Below are 20,587 nucleotides of genomic sequence, written 5' to 3'. Positions count from 1 at the left end.
AAAATTTGAGCAGTCTCTCTGACAAGAAACAAACATTATTCACCATTTTTGGCTGATAAGCTAATTGTCACTTTTCCTTCAGATGACAACCTGTCTACCCTTCGTCCTGTTGTGGCCATCTTCCTCAGTGCATTGTTTTCAAACAGTCCTGAAATTTCAGTAGGCCGAATAATGCTGCAAGGTTTTTGGAGACTGAGAAATTTTCCATGCTACTCCAATGATTTATTAGCTGCACAGGATGTTTCTGGGCTCAACATCTAGTGCTCTTTTGACTTGGGACCAAGATTTTAGAAGGAGTTTATACTCTCATCTCTCTCAGTTTGAACCATGAAAGCTTTTTCAAGGTCGTTTTATTTTATTTTTTTGCTCCTGACAAGTGAAGTGAGGAAAACAGAATGTTTTCCCTGCAAAGGAGAGCAGTCTTATACAGCTAATTTTGTTATTTTGCCATCAAGTGAATATTTTTTTATTCCTCAGACTTTTTAATAGCTGTTACATTTTCATTTTGTATTGTAAGTGTTGTGAATTCTTAATCACACTGTGAGTTTTATTTTGCTCCCTGCTATTTTGTGTGTGTGTGTGTGTGTGTGTGTGTGTGTGTTACAGTTTATAGTCATAATTTTAGTTACAGATGTAAAAACCTGATACAGTATTCTGCACTTGGGAACCTGAAAATATTATTGAAGATTTTATAGAGATGCAATAAATAAATACATACACACTAGGGTAATCCTGCTGCTACACAAATGTCATGTGAATGTTCTATACATTAGTAAAACATCATTCTGGCACCAAGAAACCTATAGATTTTATAATTGGTTGCCACTAAGAAGTGATAAGAACCTTAGCCCAACCCAATTGCAGTTGCTTCAGATGAGAGAATAGCTATTCTGAAATGTTTTTAAGCCTCGGGATAAGGATAACAATAAAAAGGTGCATGGAAAAATGTATTTAATAATAAAATATATAGTGATAAGCAGTGCTCTAGATAAATAGGATTAATCTTCTTCTTCTTCCTCGTCCTCATCTCCCTCTTCTGAACTTCTGTAGATATAAACAGATTAAAAGATGATATTACAATGTGCTTATAAAACTACATATTCTTCTAATAAGTCTGTTCAACTTTTGTCAAGCTATTATTATTATAATAGATCCAGTACCCTTATTCTCAGGTGCTTCTAAAGTAATATCCATATATTGAGGTGCCATTATTTTTCTGAGAAGAGCAAGAATTTCAGAAGTGTTTTAGAGCTTTTATTTCAAAAACACTCTCATAGCCAGCCGCTCTAAGAGAAAAGGCCTTGGTAACCACCCATAAAATCTTCCCACATCATGGGAAGCATCATTTTCTATCTATGGTAAGGATAGGGAAAGGAAGAAGTGAAGCCCTAGGTTTGAATAGAATTAATTAATACATGTTAAATAGATGTTATAAGCCACTTGGAATTACCTACATGTGAGTTAGGCAATTATATACATTTGTTTAATAAATAAATGAAATGCATGACTATTTCTATGTCCCTGTAAACAAGCATCTATGCTAAATAAAATATTTCAATAGGAGGAACACAATGGGTGCAACAACAACAACAAAAAATCAGGATGCCGCTATTTCCTAGTAAACCAGTGTTTGGGAGGATTCTTACTGTGGTATCCAAATGTAAATGTACTTAGGAGTAAAACACATTATATTCTCTGAGGTTCATCTGTGAATTGGTTATACAGATCAGGGTGCATATTCTTGTATCAAAACCTGAATTGTAACAGGCAGAACACAATATTATCTTGTCTATTGAGACATTTTAATGAGTCCTTTAAGTTTCTGTTTGTTTTTCACTTCCTACCCTTTCTCAACAATCCTGGAATCTTTTTCTGTAGTTTGCCAACTCAGCCTCCTCCTGCACCTCGCAGTACTTTCTGACTGAGTAGTACAGCTAATTACTGATATACAGTATTACAAGCTAATTCTGCCCATAGCCAAAAGTTATACCCTGACTGACACACGGTTGACTCACCCTTTTCCCTTTCCAAGGTTGGCATTGCCGCCATATTGTTGGGGGCAATATTCTGACACTATAAACAGCTCAGAGAGTGCTGTAAAGCATTGTGAGGTTGTATACAAGTGCAAGTGCTATTGCTCTTGCTAATTCTGTTGCAAGATACTAGCTTCTTTGACAGAAAGTGACTGATTTCTAAATCTGCATTTCCAGATTCTATTAAACCAAGGTAATATGAAAACATCATTATATATTTTAACATACATTGGAAAATATGATCCCCCAAACTAAATATATTAAGAAAATCTGGAACATCAGGTATTCATGTGAAAATTCTTATATTCTCTCTATGAATTGCAATGTTGCTAGGCTAGATTTTTCAGAAAGAACATATTTTCTTTGAGGAGATCTAGATCTGACAACCATAGGAAAATCACCCAAAACAACTGTAGCTTGAAGCTAATTTTTCATATCCACTAAACATACCTTTGCTTTCTATGTCCCTTCTAGCAAAGAAGGCACACAAAAGAAAATCTTCTAGGAAAAAAAATCTCCATTCCTTCTTTATATTTTACATTTTTAGAGAGGAATAGTAGCTTTATTGTTTAATGTTTATTTTAGATTTCATGCTATTTTAATTATATAATGCTCTAGTAGAGGGCTTTATTAATTTACCAAGCATTTCATTTCTAAAAAGAGTCGTTCGTCCATAAGTTACTGCAGGTTTTCTGACTATTCTTCAAAGAGTAAATATAGGATCCAATATAAATATAAATACAAATGCAAAAGCAAAATTGAAAAGCTTCCAATCTGTTAGCATCAGATAGATATAAAAATGATAGGAAATTACATCCACATGTATGCAACATACAATGAATATACACTGAAAGGAGATCTACTCCCTTTTGTAATAGGTGTTCAGTACTCCAGAACTGGAAAAGGTAAAAAGTTTTTGCTCTTTTCTATTTTTCTCCTTCCTTTTCCTATTTTCTACCAGAACTTTTTCTTTGTACTGTTGAACAATGAAATAAAATGAGATTGCGAGATGTTTTACATATTAAATATCCTATAAAAGTGGATCTTCAAATGCATTCTGAACCATTCAAAAATTCTTAAAGAGAAACACTCCTGACTTGCACACTGAAGCTACTTACGTTTTCTTTGAAGTACCTTCAGTTCCTTCTCCTTCTGTTTCTGAACCCCTGTTTTTTAAAAAAATTAAAAGCCGAATTTAAGTATTGGTCTGGCAGCAGTTGAATATTTTATTTTCACCTGGTCAGCTTAGCCTAGTTATTTATTTGTTTATTTGTTTGATTTAATTGCCACCCATCTTCTTCCTAAGCAACCCTAGGAGGCTTACGGGGTAAAAGTTAAATATTTCTGAGATGATACCAGTGGTTATAATCAAAGACAAAGTTAATAAATAAAAGATAACCAAAAGGTAAAAGATGGGGTGGGATGGAGGAGGATGTACAGTGGGAGAGATGTGGGATTGCCTCTTAATTCACCAGCCACCTCCAGTGTGATGCGCTCTTGTTGGGGCCCCAAGCCATCTGGCAGAGTCAGGTCTTCAGCTCTGACCTTAACGAAGGTCAGAAGGATGGCAGCCAATCTCACCCCAAGGGTAAGGTGTCCCAGAGGGCAGGAGTCCTTCTCCTGGATCCCGGCAGCCGCTGTTCCTCAAGTAACCTGGACCTATGCCATGCAGGGCTTTAAGGGTAATAACCAACTCTTTGAAATGCACCCAGAATCAAACCAACCACCAGGGCAGCTCTCAGAGCAGTGATGTAACAGGGGCCACTCTAGGTGCCTCAAGAACTACCCATGTTGCAGCAGTTCCCTGCATCAGTTATCACTCGTAAGCTTGCTTTTTACTTTTTGAGTTCCTCATGCACCAGATCTACCATTTTGGTCCTTTCCTTCCAAATACTATTGCTTATGACTTGCTTTTCTTTCTCTCCAAATTCAGTCATGAGGATTTTATTTTATTAATAAGAAGGTGATCTTTCGTCTCACATTGTGGTCTCATCTGTTGGGCCTAGAGGGCAGTCAACCCCATATTTAAGCCTTCTTATCTAAGTCCCCGTCAGGTTGGATCAGAGTTTGCAGGTAAATGAATTTGTGGCAGAAGAGGCCAATCCTCTTTTGTGCCCAGCATCAAAAGCGTTGTGCAAGGCACTTCTCCATCCGTGCAAACAAATCAGTTTTGTAGCATCATTAACTCCATTTACTTACAGCTAAAGAGAGTAAGAAGATTTCATAAAATCTTCCTTAATGTGCACCAAAATAAATTAAACCTCCCTTAAGAGGAGACACTCTCTGCTGCTCAGATTCGGGCACTTTCCTGCACTCAGCTAGAAACTCTCCTTTGGGTTTGAGGAGTGGGGCAGCCAGGAAAGAATGCTGCTTTTTGCCCTTTAGTTTCAACCAGGTTAGTGAGTGCTAGAACTAGGAGGCATCCTCCGCTTCCTAGTTCTGCTCCCCCCCTCCCCCCCCCCCGTTTGAATTTTTAGTTCAGAATGCTCTTAGAATCTGAAATGTGTTCAGCTACTAAAAATGGGATGCTTTATTGTTCCAGATTGTTTCATACTATTACAGTACAGGAGGTGGTGTTAGGGCATTACCATTCTGCATGCAATATATTTTATATTTAGTCTATATATGCGAAAGTTGTTAGGTGTGTAGAGTTGTTAATTTTAATAATGATGAAACTGCAATAGTAACAATATAAATTAGATGTTATTTTAAACAAATGCACTACTTAGAAATAACTTGGAGGAAAAAAGTTCCAAGTTGAAGAAGAGCCCTTGACAAATTGTACTACTTACTCAGTTTTTGGACTGGTTTCACTAGTGCCTGTCTCTTTTTCAGTCCTGACAAACAACAGAATAGAAGTTAAAAAGAACTCTGCTACAACCTAGATTGCATCCTTCCCAGGAAATATTTTGGTGGAAAAAAGTTATAAGTTAAAGAACAATCCTTGAGAGACTATACTACTCACTCAGTTGTTGGTGAGGTTTCCGTAGTGCCTGTCTCTTTTTCAGACCTGACAAAGAACAGAAAGATATTTTAACAGAACAGAAGAACTCTGCTACAACTGAGATTACGTCCTTCCTAGTGATACATTATCCTGGGAAGAATAATGGCTCATTTCTTTTCAAACTTCTTAAAATGCAAGGAAGTTTTAGAGTGGTTTTTCTCAACCTCGGGAACTTTAGATGTTAATATTAAGCATGGCTGGCTAGGTAATTTTTGGGAGATGACATCCACATATCTTAAAACAGGGGTGGGCTGCTACTGGTTTGCACCAGTTTGGGCAAACCGGTAGCTAATTTTATCATTTTTAATGACTGGTTCAGCGAACTGGCAAATCCCACCCCTGGCTGGCTCCGCCCACCCCTCCCCTCCCAGGAGTCTCCATGAGACCCTTTTTGGACGTCAGGTAAGTGCAGGGCCCATGTGGAGGCTTGGGGAGGCTCCGGAAGGCTGGAAACGTGCCCATTTCAGGCCTCCAGAAGGCCTTCAGAGCCCAGGTAGGCCATTTCCCTTCTCTCCTGGAGGCTCAAGGAAAGCCTCTAGAGTCCAGGGAGGGCAAAAATGCCCCCCCCCCGCCGCCGCCATGGTGCAGAAGGCCGACTAGGCCACACCCACCAGGGCCACACCCACCCAGCAACCGGGCAGAGAACCGGTTTTGAAGCCCACCCCATCTTAAAAGCTCTGTGATTGAGCAAAATGCTATAGATAAATCGTCCTCTGGAACATGGCTACCGTGACCTTCAATCTATTGGAGATTTTTTTTCTCCTGGGGAAATTAAACCTAATATCACTCCGTCCCAGTTTGCTTGCCTAAAAATAGGGCTAGGAATTTCGAGTGGCATCTCTTAGTATAGCAGCTATGAAAAACAATCAGTTTATATAAATATGATTAAGAAATTCAATAGGAACAGCACTAAGACTTATATACCATTTCACAGTGCTTTACAGTTCTTTCTCAGTGGTTTACAGAGTCAGTAAATTGCCCCCAATAATCTGAGTCCTCATTTTACTGGCACTGGAAGGATGGAAGGTTGAGTCAATCTTGAGACGTCAGGATTGAACTCCTGGCAGTGAGCAGTGAGTTAGCCTGCAATACCACATTCTAACCACTGCGCCACCACGGCTCTTTCATAAACTGAATGAAACTATGGGTGGGTGAATCTATGGGTGGATCTATCTTCAAGTAAAAGAATACTATCCCACACATGTAACTCTACAGATACTCACATTTTCTTTGAACTGGCCTTTTTAACAGGCTCTGGAGCGGGAGCGGGAACAGGAGCTGGAGGTGGTGGTGGAGCTGGAGCTGGAGGTGGAGCTGTAGGTTCAGCTAGAGGCAGAGTTAGAGCTGGAGGTTCAGTTGCCACTGGTGGCGGCGGCAATATTTCCCTAGGAAGATAATGCAGAAACAGATATTAATCCAAGTTTAAAGGGGTCAATAAAGAACAAAGTGGTGATCTTTTGTTTCCTTATGTGAATCCAGCATTTCAGAATTTCTCTAAATGTGGCAACAATTGTGTAGTTGCCATTAAGAACCCTAAGATGGTTTTGCTGCAAAACCCAGGGCCTCACCTTCCTTGAATATGAAGTCTAGCTTCTCCAAAACATCTAAGCGGATTCTTCGACCTTTTTTCAAGCCTTTGATTTTTATATACATTTACTTATCTTATGTTTCTCATTCTGCTTCAGCTTGTTGATTCCTAATTCATAGTATGACTTTTAAAGGTTAACTGGGTTAAACTGTTGGACCATGTGTGGGGAGACCCATATTCAAATCTCCACAAATGTCATGGAGTCCTCTGAATGATTTGGCGCAGTCACTTCCTGAGATAAATCTATCTCACAGGTTTGTTGCTGTTGGGATAAAATGAGTGGGGAGACTCCTATTGAGTCCACAGGCAAAGAAATGGTAAAATATATATATCCAACAAATAAGAACATAAACAAATACGTCTCCAACTTTGGTACTAGAAGTGGATTAGCTTTCTGGGAACACATCTGCTTCATGTCTCTTCTATGCCTCAAGAAACTGTTAACAATCCTACAGGACAGGATGCAATGGAAGAACATTTTAGCCAATGTAAAATTTGTTTTTTGTCATTGAACAAAATAAGACTTGATCCCAACATAAAGGACTTCTATTGCAGTTCTTTTAGAGCCTTAAAGCTTGTACTATTTAAAGGCACATCTTAAAGGCACAGTTGTTTAATTGGTTATGAATCCAAGAGGCATTCCTGCTTTTAAGTTAACCAGTTTTGAAGGATTTACATAAAGATTTTTGGTGGATGTATTTATTTAACTATCACTGTTTGTGTGCATGTCTTCATATCAATGTTGACTGCTGGCAAATGTCTGGATTGTCCCTGCAGTTTTCTTGGGAAGATATCAGAAGGGATTTGCCATTGCTTCCTTCCTAGGGCTGAGAGAGTGGCTGACCCAAGGTCACCCTCCTGGCTTAATGCCCAAAGGTGAGACTAGATCTCATCATCTCTTGGTTTTTAGCCTGGTACCTAAACAACTGCAACAACTGGGTCTTCATCAATTATAGCTGTTTCTAAAATGTTAATTGAATTATATCTCCACATTTGGATTGCTAAAATAAGAGGAAAATGTAGTTATATTGAAAAATAAAATACATTATTGCAGAGGATATCTCCTATAATACATAGTCTAAAATATAAATATATATATTTAAATACATTGAAAATTTGAAAAAAATTAAACGAAATACCATAAGTATTCTTCCAATGTTTTGAACTCTGCTCAGTTACACAATTGTGCTGGAAACATTTGTTGGAAACAGCACTGTAAAAATTTCTACATTTCAACAAAAACGCAGAAGAATTGTTGTGGTGCTCTAAATTTTAAACAGGAAAATAGTTTTGTGGTTTATGTAGTAACTCACATTACTTCCACAGGAAGAGGCCCAGGGATTTCTGGAAGTCTGATAAATAAAGAAGAGCAGAAATTACAGGTTTGTTGTGCAACAATAAGATGTAAGGGTTGGGTTTTTTTTTTTTTTTTTTTTTTGCAATTTGTATGGTTTGTTATTCACATACAAGTCTTGTATGTGAAACAAATCTATTTTCAAAACAATATTACATACATTGGCTCTGCAGTGGTGTAATCCCATATTTAGAGAAAACAGCTATAGCCAAAAAAGATAATTGGTATCCCCAGCAAATTACAGAAGCAGTATATGAAGATAAATCCAAACCTTGTAGTCAGCAAGGGCAACATCTCCAACTGCACACATTCTTCATTCTTGCAGATACATTATGTTTTTTTTTCAACGGAAGAAGAAAGTAAGCATTTCTGTGGAATGCCACACATTTGCCTCTATAAGAAATATTTGTACGGCTGCCCATCTTAAACAAAATTCTGGGTAGTGATAGCAATAAAATTAATAACTATTAAACCATAAAATGAAAACACAAACCAGGCTCCTCAATCATCCCCTTAGGATATTTCACCACCAGATATTCTTTTTCCATCTCTGCACCAGGGTTTGCTGAATCTTTTGAGAGGAGAAGGTTCCATAAGGTAGGAACAGCCCCAGAAAAAGGCACTGCTCCAAGCTCCCACTAGATGGCAAGACTTCAGGCAAAGGACCTGGAGTGTACCTACTCTATCAGATCTGGTAGGAAGGACAGACACTGTCAGGGAGACGGGATCCTGCAAATATCCTGATTCCTGCCATGTAGGGATTTAAAGGTGACAACCAGGACCTTGAATTACACCCAGAAGAAAACTGGGAGCCAACAGGTCATATAATAGAGGTATAAGATTGGCAAACCTAGAACTGCATGTGCCACTGCTTTTGGGGCCAGATGGAGCTTCTGAGTTGCCTTCAAGGGCAGTTGACGTGATCTTCAAGGACAGCCCCGTGTAAAGCGCATTGCAGTGATCTCAGTTTGGGCAAATCCAAACTTGTTCCAAGAATTTTACAATGAAAGATATAAGTGTCAGGTAGGGATGATTCCCTCTCTATTTTTATTTTGGTCATGCCACACAGGAGAATTCATTGGAGAATGTAATTACATTTGGAAGAGTTAGCAGTAAAAGGAAGCCAGGCTGTAAATGAACATGGTGGCTTAAATGATGATGATTAAATTCATCATCATCATCATGCTTTGTGAATTTCTTTCTTGTAATATGTGCCAAAGGGAAAAAAAAGAAAAATACCTTGCGTTGTCACGATTGAATATCTCTTCCTCTTCTGAGGATTCTTCAACATGAAATGCATCACTGCTACGTTTTTTCCACATTTTATCAAGAGAGTGATAAATATCTTTAAGCCAAGGAGACTTTTCAACAGAAATTGCTGAAGTCTAAGTGTGAGGAAAGGATGTGAAAAAATGATAATAAAACTTAAGTCTGAGATTTTAATTTTCATGTTGCATTATCATTTTATTTATATTTCAGATTCAAATTTCAAATTATAGAATGGAGGTTCTTCCTGGAGGAATATTGTGGCTAGCAAATTAGAGCAAACTTGTGGACTCCTAATTAGGTCATGAGTTTTAGCTCCCTCTTCATCTATGATAGAGAATTCTGGAATGTATTTTGTACTTCTGCTAATCAATGTTAATGATCAGTAGTAGTTAGCTGCAGCTAAAAAAAATTCCTGCAGTATTAACATTCCTAAACTTTGCAAGTGATGTTATGCTTAATACATGTTATTTAATTCGGGTTTAATTATGATGTGTGAAATAATTGTATGCCTTAATGTTGTATGGAAATAAGGCTTTTATCAATTCACCTGGTCCATACAACTCTGGTTAAGTGAATTGTCACTATTATTCATATGGGATCTTTGCAAAAGACCAATCTTGCTTCATGCATTTTATCTCCCACATTAATGAGTTTGACAGAGCTGGAAAAGATGCTTGGAAAATCTTGAAAAGCCATGTTTATTCATATTTGGTATATTTAATAAGTCACAAGTGGTTGTAGCAAAACTTTTCTCCTAAAAGATGCATTAGCAATAATTTTAAATACACAAAAATACCTAAAACTGTAAGATGCATTTTATACATTTGACTCAATACATTCTCACATTCAGGTTTTCCCTTCGTTTTGTGAATCCAGCCATTGGGATTTATTCCATAAACAATTTTCTGGTCATCCACAGTTTGACACAATGTGGGAACTATGTCATAAAAAGTCTTCAAATAGTTCAAAATATTGTGTTATTCCTAAATACTATAGCATATATTTCAACATTTCAAATTGTCAGTCATCTAGAAATCACAGGTATAGGACAGGCTGGGCTCCTGGACATTGGCTATTACAATTGCCTTCTTCTCATTCTACACAGAGAAGCTAGTTCTGAATTACTTCTACATGAGCAGAAAATAAGGGTGCCTCCTGTTCCTGAAGACAACTGATTGGCTTGCAGGATCTAGAAGAAATGCTAAGAAGCGAGGGAAATTGGAAGATTCAGGAGGAACAGCTGAGAAGCTGCCATCTTTATCCACAGTATGGAGTGATTATCCTGCCTGGCTTAAATGATTTTAAACTCAGTGACTTTAAAACAGGAACAGCTACTTTTAGAGAGAGTACAACAGCTTGCTATGGACTTCAGTTACCAAGTAAAAGTCAACCTATGTTAAACACTGCACCCAATCCTGAAGTTTATTTACTCAGAAGAAAGGCCCATTTAGTTTAATATACTTCCAAAATGAGAGGATTATATTTTTATTTATTTATTTAAACAAATTTAAGTAATCATCCAACACACAAAAGTGATTTTGGGTAGCTTACAAAATTTTAAAAAATCCGGGGAAGAAGGCAGAGCCTCCTCGCTGACGGACCGTAAATCGCGACTCTCTGCGGCTATGGTCCATGCTCTTTCATTGGAGAGCCCCGATCATTACGATTAGGGGCTGAAGCTGCCTTGGAGGGGCGGCGGAGTAAGGGGAAGCTGCAAGCCAGGTTGAGGGGAGCCGCATGTCCCCCCCGGGCTTTGTCTTTTTCACCCCAAAGACGACTGCAGCGGTGGTTTAAAATGGCCACCCCGAAGAGGAGGACTCAGCTGGATTAAGATTTGTGCAGGAGGGAAAAAAGAGGTGGATAACATCTGAACCGGGACAACTGGGAAATACAACTAAATAAAAGTACCCCGGGATGAAGATAATATGGAATTTCTAAGAAAAGAAAAGTGAGCGACGAAATGACAAAGGAACAGGAAAAAAAAATAAGAAAATATTTTTGACAGCTAAGCGAGGCTTTGAACTGGGAAAGGAAGAAGCTGGAACTAAAGATTTAACTAAATTGGACTAAAATATTTTGGGAATAAACAGGCATAAAATAAAGCTGGACTTAAGCTTGTCAAAAAATAATAATAATAAAGTTTACAAATTGGAGACTGGACTGTACTGGAATATTGAGGTTCGAAAAACCCTAAATAAAAAAATAGGGGGAAAAGGTGAAGACTTTGTATAATGGAGAGTGCCACCTTTTGACAAAAACTTGAGCTCAAACAAAATGGAAAGCATCCTGTTTCTGAATGAACTTGTGTGGATATAACATTAAAGAAATATTGAAACAAAGTAAGAATCTTAGAAAGTGAAAGCAGAACCAGAATAAAGGAAAAAGCAAGGAAAGACTGACTGTGGGATTGATTGATGTTTTTGGTATAGACCCTGGGCTGGAATAACTGAGAACTTTAGAAAATTGAAAGAAGAAGGAAAGTAAAAGTGTTGTTTTTTTGTGTGGACTTTAACGATCATAAAATATAAGAGTGTGTAATGATGATATCTCTTCGGGAATTAAAAATGGAACTTAAAAATATGAGAGAATTACTACAGGAAAGAGGCGAATCACTTTGCTCTGTGTTCAAAAAAATGGAAATGACGATTGAAGAACAAGAAGAAAGAGCTTCAGAGGAGGAAGAGTCGACTCACGGAGAAGACACTTTAAATAGACAATTAACACAAAGAACACTACAAAGAAGTAGGGAAAGAAAGAAGGTTAAAAAGTTGAGATTTAAGAAGGCAATCAAAGGGAATACCTGTGAAGTAGGGAAAGGCAGAAAGACCCAGCAGAAAAGGGGAAAGGAAGATATTAAGAAAGAGAGGGATACAAACTGGAATGAGAAAAGATATAGGGAAAAGAGGGGGAGGAGAAGCAGTAAGAAACAGGTGCATGAAATAAAGAAATATGGAAATAGTAAAATGTTGAAAAGAAATTGTTTTTTCAGAGATAATGGTTGATGAATTAAAAAGGGGATTCTGCAGGGTGACAGAATAATAAAAATATTTCTGCAACTAAAAATATTCAGAAAATTGGGTAATATTGATACTGATAACTCTTATTAAAAAACAAGGGGGGAAAATATGCTGCGGAATCCAAATGAAAAGATGTAATGATTATTATTTTAACTTCTTAAAAATAATGGTTTATTGGGAATCAAGATGAGGGAATAAAGGTATATTTTAATCATTGAGGTGTCACACTCAAAGCAGTAAAAGGGGGAAACCTATACTTGTTTTTTTTTTTAGTGTTAAAGTTTGTATTAATCTAGAATTTATAAAAAGAATGTGTAATGGAAAGGGAATATGACAGACTAAAGAACCAACTAAATTAATAAGTTAACATAGACTATTAAAAGCAAGGAGAGACATTGGTAACTTTTTTATTATTATTATCGTTATTATTATTATTATTAGGCAAACTCATATTGTTTATCTTTATTTTTAAAATAAATATTAAAGGATTATATTTGAAATAATTGAAATGAAACAAAAAGATGTTTCGATTCAGATTAATGAAAGAGGCTAGAATTAATGTGTTTGTTTCTCTCCTTACTGAAAATTTGGAATGGAAAAGGTAATAATAGAATTAAGTATGCATATATGAATTTATAATTGCTGTCATATTTGTATGTAAAGGTGATGACCCGGAAATATGTTGTCCACTAAAAAGAGATTATTATTATTATTATTATTATTATTATTATTATTATTATTATTATTATTATTATTATTATTATTATTATTATTGGTGGTATTATTCACCAAAAACAACAGTGTACACAGCAAACGAGACAACTATGCTGGGTTTCGTATCTCAAATCACTAGTCGAACACTTCCCAAGTGTTTAGGACTGTGTGATGAATCGACGGTTTATGCAAGTGGATCCCAGTAGATTGGCCTTCTGCAGCTGACTACTTCTTCTTCTTCTTCTTCTTCTTCTTCTTCTTCTTCTTCTTCTTCTTCTTCTTCTTCTTCTTCTTCTTCTTCTTCTTCATTCTTCATCATCATCATTATTTTAAATTCAGGCTTGCCTAAGCCACATAATACTTATGGGAATGTGTTTTTCAGATCCAATAAGAAAATTGAATATAGCCAGATCACCAGTCGTTGCTTTTTTTATTTATTTTATTTTATTTATTTATTTGATTTGCCAATTGTTTACAAGATAATAAGTATAAGTGTATACATAGTTGTGAATACATGAAATGGGTACATATAAGAAAAATAAAAGAATAAGAGAAACAATAGGACAGGGACGGTAGGCACGTTGGTGCGCTTATGCACGCCCCTACAGACCTCTTAGGAAAGGGGTGAGGTCAATAGTAGACAGTCTAAGGTTAAAGTTTTTGGGGTTTGGGGAAGAGACTACAGAGTCGGGTAGAGTATTCCAGACATTGACCACTCTTGCTGAAGTCGTATTTCCTGCAATCAAGTTTGGTGCGGTTTACTTTGAGTTTGTATCTATTGTGTGCTCTTGTGTTGTTATGGTTGAAGCTGAAGTATTCATTGACAGGTAGGACATTGCAATGTATGATTTTATATACCATGCTTAAGTCAGACCGAAGACGGCGTAATTCAAGGTTTTCTAGTTCTAGAATTTCAAGTCTGGTGGCATAAGGTATTCTACAACGAGTAGAAGAATGGAGAACTCTTCTTGTGAAATATTTCTGGACTTTCTCAATTGTGCTAATATCAGATACGTAATGAGGGTTCCAGACTGATGAACTGTATTCGAGTATTGGTCTAGCAAATGTTTTGTATGCTCTGGTTAGTAGTGTGATATTACCAGAGAAAAAGCTACGTAGGATTAGGTTAACAACTCTTAATGCCTTTTTGGCTATGTAGTTGCAGTGGGCTCTAGCACTTAGATCATTAGAGGTGAGTATTCCAAGGTCCTTTACAGAGCTTGGGTCATCAACAAGATCTTGACTATTCAGCTTGTATTTTATTTTCTGATTTTTTTTGCCAATATGTAAGACAGAGCATTTATTTGTTGAGATTTGAAGTTGCCATTTGTTTGACCATTCAGATACATAGTCAAGATCTTTTTGTAGGGTAGCAGTATTGTCTGTGGTATTGAACAGCTTTACATCATCAGCTTTTGCCTTTACATACCTGTTTTTCAAGTGCACCTCTCTCCAGAAGTGTCCTTAAACAATTAAAAAGAAAAATAGTGAGATCTTAGCCTGGATAAAACCCTTTGGCAAAGTGCAAACAAAATATGGCATACATTTCTGTACTGGAGGAATACACAAACTCTTATCATTTAAATGAAAGATGTATTTATTTCCGTTTCTCAAAATGGACTCAAAAGGCCTTTTCAGTCACAAGACTCTTCTGTGCATTTACAAACAGTGTGCAGAGCAGAAGAAGCCTTAATAATAACCTCTTATGCTGAAACACACACCTGCAATTGTCTCCAGAGTTTTAAGAGTGCAGGTTGCAGGTAACCATGTAGCTATTTGAGATTTTATTTATTTTTTGGCTTCGTTAGCATGCATGTCACACTGGAAATCTGAATTTTAATGTTTGTTCAGCACTGAAAATAATTCAAAGTTGCCAAGAGGAGAGGGGGAAAAAAGGATATGAGGCCAGTTGAGGAATGTAACAGGAAGCCATTGCTAAACATATAAATTCAGCCAGCAAAAAATGAGATTATTTGGTGATGTTTTCAGTGTTTACAACTTTTAGATGCAGCATCTTGTGAATTAAAATTTGCTTTTTAAGAGTGAAACTTATAAGTGCATTGCCACTTAATAGTGAGGCTGTTCCTCATAAACAGGATTTTCACAGTATAGAATTGCAAAAACTAAGTATCTCCAGGCAAGAGTTACCGTTTTACAGGAGGCATTCCATCTGTCCCTTTGGAAGTTTGATGAGAACGGATCTGTTTAATCAAAAAAGAGAGGTGTGATTGTGAGGGATAAATGTAAAGATTTTTCACAGTGAGGAAAAAGAATCAATGACTGACACAGAGAACAATGTTTTCCCCCCCTCTGCTTCTCAGTAAGAAACTTTTCTTTTTTCTCTATCTTCTGCTTATAAAAAGGTGTGGGGTCTCCAACATGGTCATGGTAAACCTCATAAGAAGGTCTTATGGACCAAATCAAGCCTACCAGCCAGAGGTTCCCTCTCAGAATTTAAGATGGAATGAATCCAAACTTAATACACCCATTTAGTCATGATTTGTTCGCTTCACCAAAAAATTTTTTTAAAAATCAGTCCCACCCTTTTTTTGAGGTTGAATATATTATATTAAATCCTGGCTGCGGTAATGTGGTTTCTGAGTTACGGTGTTCAAGGAAATGCTAGGGATTCACTAAAGCAGTATATATATTGAGAGTTTGGAGAAATTTATCTTTTCATTACTGGACTTTGAGATATAGTGGGTAAATAAATTAATATAACGATCTCTAGAAAAATATTTTAGCTTACCTCAATCAAGCAAATTATTAAAATAACAACCACCATCACTGTTGTCACTGAAACAGCCAATCGCCAATTGATGCTACTCCCATATTGTCGAATTCCCTGCTTTGGTATCTGCAAGGTTAAACAAAGAGAAGTAAAGTGGAAGGTGGGCCTTCACGTATTTGAATGTAAAAGCTCTTTTCCCCAGAAAAAAACTATATTCAGGCCAACCTACCCTTTAAAAGGAACAACAGCTTTATCAATCCTGTTTTCTTAAAATCATCATATCTGAAATTTCTGGTTTAATTCTGATGAACCTCATTCTGTTTTTCTTTGTTTTCATGTTTCAGTTACTTTACCTTTGTGCTATACTCCACTCTCCCCAAATGCTTATCAGAATTTGTAAAACCTTACATATATACACATGGCCGCTTATCCTTGTATATAGGGATGGGAATCAGGTAAAGACGTAGTCTTGGCACATGCACATTACTATAAACTACCTAACAAGGCTTTTACTCAAAAAAAGTAATTGTCTTTACAGAAATGAATGCGCAATTAATTTACATCAACTTAACCTCTTGGAATAAAAAGGAATATAGGTAACCAAATCTTGTAATACTTTGATAGTGCACCTGTTTGGATTATTTATCTAGGTTGCTTTTACCTCGTCAGAAGGTTTCTTCATTTTTCTGGAGCTTGCTGTAGTTATATTGGTTTCATTTTTGGTCAAGAACAAGTAGGATTTCAACAAATCAGAAGCTTCCTTCATGTTTTTTCTCTTATTGAAGAGTTTCATTCCAAGACCCATTCTAGAGATGAGAAAAGCGCAAGAAATTTGGATAGCCAGTTCTCTGCAGTTCACTTTTATGATACGTATCAAGTGGGCAATCAGGTTCCTCATAGGTACATTAAGAATCAGGTGTGCCAACTGTTTTTGCACCTTAGCTTCAAAGGCCTCTCCCTGAAGAAAATAGTTATCAGTGCTTGACAAAACGTCAGTAATCAGGGGAGCAAAGGTGGTTTCTTCCTGATACTCCCAATCTGCTTCATCGGACAATGTTTTATCAGGCAACAGTTCATTCAATGTTTCAGACTCCTCAGTAGGTATTCTGGAGTTGCTTCCTCCAATTATTAAGTGTCTGAAAAGGTTTTCTTTTGATTCCTGTTCCTTCTCCAAAAGTTCATCTTCAATTTGTTCATTATGACTATTATTCTCCTCCGCTTGCTCACTGATAATGTGTTCTCCATGGTTGGGGCTTGCTGATCTCTTGCCAGATTTAAGAATAAAGACCAGTTTACCAGGCTGTTCCTCACCACCATCATGCACTACAACAGAAGATGTCAAAGGAGGCAGCTGAGTTGGAAGATGTAAAATGGAGCGCTTCTGTAAGGAGTGAACGGATGCTTGAGCAAGACTCTTAAGGGAAGAAACCCGCTGAGCATCTAGTAGTGCTACAGGCTTCCCTGTTTTTTCCCTTTCATTTCTCCCAACCTCAAGATCTTCCTGTATTTTTCTTTGGTGCCACTTTAACCTTTCTGTTGGCGCTTCCTTTTGAATCTCCAACTCATAGGTTTTCAACCTGTTTCCTTGTATTTCTTCTTTGAGGGTCACCTTTGTCCACCTCTCAACCTTGAGAGCTTCTGAAGTTTCTGTAGACCCTTCCTTTTGAATCTCCAATTCATGAGTTTTCAATCGGTTTCTTCGTATGTTTTCTTTGAGGGTCATCTTTGTCCACCTCTCAATCTTCAGAGCTTCTGAAATATCTGTAGCTACTTTCTTTTGAAACTCCAACTCATGACTTTTCACTTTGTGTCTTCTTATTTTTTCTTCGAGTGTCATCTTTGGCCATCGACTATTCTTCAGTGCTTCTGAAATTTCTGTAGACCCTTCCTTTTGAAACTCTAACTTATGAGTTTTCTCTTTCTTTCCTGTTAATTTTTCTTTGAGAGTCAGCTTTGGCCACCTCTTAACCTTCTCTTCTTTTGAAATTTTGGCAAGTGCTTCCTTTTCACCCTCCAACTCTCCTTGCTGTTTTCCTATGTTTTCTGCAAATTGTCGCCTTTTTGTTAGGAATCTGAGAAATAAATTTTCTTCTGTTTGCTTTTTTCCAAGCTTATGATCTTCTTGTACTATTTTGTGATGGCTCTTTAACCATTCTAGAAGGCTTTTAGATCTCATGCCAATGTCACCAGAGTGTTCGGGAATTTCTGTGGCTACTTCCTCTTGGATCTCTAACTCATGAGTTTTCTTTTGTTTTTCTGTTATTTTTGCTTTGGGTGTGACTTGTTGCCACGTCTTAACTTTCAGAGTTACTTGTCGTCTTGCAGCCTTCCACCGTTGTTGAATCATTGTGTGTGAAGTAGGTTTCACTTGCTTTCCTTGTAGTGTTCCTATGTTTTCTGCAAATTGTCGCCTTTTTGTTACAAATCTAAGAAATAAATCTTCTTCTCTTTGCTTTTTTCCAAGCTTATGATCTTCTTGTACTATTTTGTGATGTCTCTTTAACCATTCTAGAAGGCTTTTAGATCTCATGTCAATGTCACCAGAGTGTTCGGGAATTTCTGTGGCTACTTCCTCTTGGATCTCTAACTCATGAGTTTTCTTTTGTTTTTCTGTTATTTTTGCTTTGGGTGTGACTTGTTGCCGCGTCTTAACTTTCAGAGTTACTTGTCGTCTTGCAGCCTTCCACCGTTGTTGAATCATTGTGTGTGAAGTAGGTTTCACTTGCTTTCCTTGTAGTGTTCCTATGTTTTCTGCAAATTGTCGCCTTTTTGTTACAAATCTAAGAAATAAATCTTCTGTTTGCTTTTTTCCAAGCTTATGATCTTCTTGTACTATTTTGTGATGGCTCTTTAACCATTCTAGAAGGCTTTTAGATCTCATGCCAATGTCACCAGAGTGTTCGGGAATTTCTGTGGCTACTTCCTCTTGGATCTCTAACTCATGAGTTTTCTTTTGTTTTTCTGTTATTTTTGCTTTGGGTGTGACTTGTTGCCGCGTCTTAACTTTCAGAGTTACTTGTCGTCTTGCAGCCTTCCACAGTTGTTGAATCATTGTGTGTGAAGTAGGTTTCACTTGCTTTCCTTGTAGTGTTCCTATGTTTTCTGCAAATTGTCGCCTTTTTGTTACAAATCTAAGAAATAAATCTTCTTCTGTTTGCTTTTTTCCAAGCTCATGATCTTCTTGTATCATTTTTTGATGGCTCTTTAACCTTTCCAGAGACCTCAGGCTTTTGTCATCAGAAGATTCTGAAATGTCTGGGGCTACTTCCTTTTGGATCTCTAACCCATGAGTTTTCTTTTTGTTTTTTGCAATTTTTGTTTTGGAAGCCAGAGGCATATGTCGCCCTGCAAGCTTCTGCCATATTTCAGTCATTGTATGTGGATTATGTTTTATTTGATCTTCTGCAAATTTTCCTGTGGTTTTTGCTAATCCTCCTCTCTTTGTTGGTAACCTAACAGCTAAATCTTTTTTTCTTGGATTTTTTTGAAGCCAATGATCTCTCTGTACCATATTCTGATGGTTCTTTAACCCTTGTAAATAGCTTTTAGGCCTCAGGCTTATGTCACTAGAAACTTCCAAAATTTCTGTAGTTAAATCCTTTTGGACTTCCAACTCTTGAGTCCCTTCATTTTTGGTTATTTTTGCTTTGGGTGCCACTTGCAGGACATTGGATGATTTGTACAGTTTTTTCAGCAGATTTTCATGAGATCCCATTTCATCCAAATATTCATGAGGATTTGATTGAGTTAATCTACTCCATAATTTTAAAATTGATAATTTAAGAAATTCAGTGGAATTACCAATTGTCTCCGGAATATACACATTGTCATAATTGGGAGAATTGGTGTTCCTTCTACAATTAATATTTGAGGCTGGGCATAAAAGTATGAATCCGTCCAACCTTTCAAAATAAACCAATAGAATTCCAAGCAGGAAAATTTGGGTCGCAGAGGGGGCAACACGTCTCATGCTGCCCATATCCTCTTGCTCATTTTACCCAAGTGAAGGATGCCTTGGAATATTGCAGCCAACAATTGAAGTGATTCTATGCAGTTACCAGGCAACCACAGGATATTCCATATGAAGGCTGCAGGATAATGCCACTGCTGTGACATCATTTTACCATGATTCCTGACATCATAGAATTCCCAGGACCATGACAATAGTATAGGTAGTGGCCTTGTTTATAGATAATGAGTTGATTTTAAGAGCTCACTCGGAGATTTGTAATTAATATTTTTGAGTCAGAGTCATAGTAGGGAATACCATCTGTTTTCACTGGAAAATCAGATTGTAGGGCCTGGCTATCATTCCCCAGCTACTAAAACAAATTACTGCAGATTACTTCTAGCTAGAAAAATGCAGTTGAGGAAGGAAAGTAGTAGGACTTTAACTTATATACCCCTCCCCCCAGTGCTTCACAGCACTCCTCTGGGCAGTTTACAATGCCAGCATATTTCCCCTAACAGTCTGGGTTCTCATTCTACCAACCTTGAAAGGATGGAAGGCTGAGGCAACCTTGAGCCCTTCATGACTGAATTCCAGCTGGGGGCAGAGTTAGTCTGGGATATTGCACGTAAGATAATCATCTGCAGAAGAACGGATAAATGATAAACAGAAATTCCTGTGCAACATCCAGCTGTCTTCCTTCACCCAAAATATATTTATTGTATTTGTGTCATATTGCAAACAACCAAATCCTTGGAGTTTATATTATGAATACCATCTGTGGGACAATTTACAATACTCATGATAAATCTGAAACATAAAATCAACCTTGAGAATATTAAAAATGACAACTCAGGAAAAGGGGAAAAAACAGTAACAGCAAAAGTGACCCCAAGGTAATTTAAATGTCTGAGTACAATCTGAAACA

The 20,587-nt window shown here is 37.2% G+C and overlaps 1 protein-coding gene across 6 annotated transcripts; it reads right to left on the bottom strand.

The window, feature by feature from the left end:
- Positions 1-934: 934 nt before the first annotated feature.
- Positions 935-20,156, bottom strand: LOC148128966 (uncharacterized). 6 transcript variants are annotated; one of them, XR_015745592.1, is made up of 10 exons: positions 16,372-20,155; positions 15,729-15,836; positions 15,128-15,180; positions 9,219-9,364; positions 7,939-7,977; positions 6,261-6,422; positions 4,999-5,043; positions 4,826-4,870; positions 3,152-3,199; positions 935-1,044 (listed from the first exon to the last, which is right to left on the bottom strand). XR_015745592.1 is itself a non-coding variant. In XM_087945216.1 (9 exons), the coding sequence occupies exons 1-9, from the start codon at positions 19,687-19,689 to the stop codon at positions 999-1,001; spliced, it is 3,864 nt and encodes a 1,287-aa protein (XP_087801342.1). In that variant the 5' UTR covers positions 19,690-20,143; the 3' UTR covers positions 935-998. The 6 variants fall into 6 exon arrangements, 4 of the variants coding, with proteins under 4 accessions (XP_087801342.1, XP_087801344.1, XP_087801345.1 ...); XR_015745591.1 differs by lacking the exon at positions 7,939-7,977; XM_087945216.1 differs by lacking the exon at positions 9,219-9,364 and having other exon boundaries at positions 16,372-20,143.
- Positions 20,157-20,587: the final 431 nt, after the last annotated feature.

Source organism: Notechis scutatus, chromosome Z (assembly GCF_049901735.1).
Source record: "Notechis scutatus isolate UNSWTSFEM ecotype Mainland chromosome Z, rNotScu1.2, whole genome shotgun sequence".
NCBI lineage: Eukaryota > Metazoa > Chordata > Lepidosauria > Squamata > Elapidae > Notechis > Notechis scutatus.
This window is presented reverse-complemented; position numbering and strand designations above follow the sequence as displayed.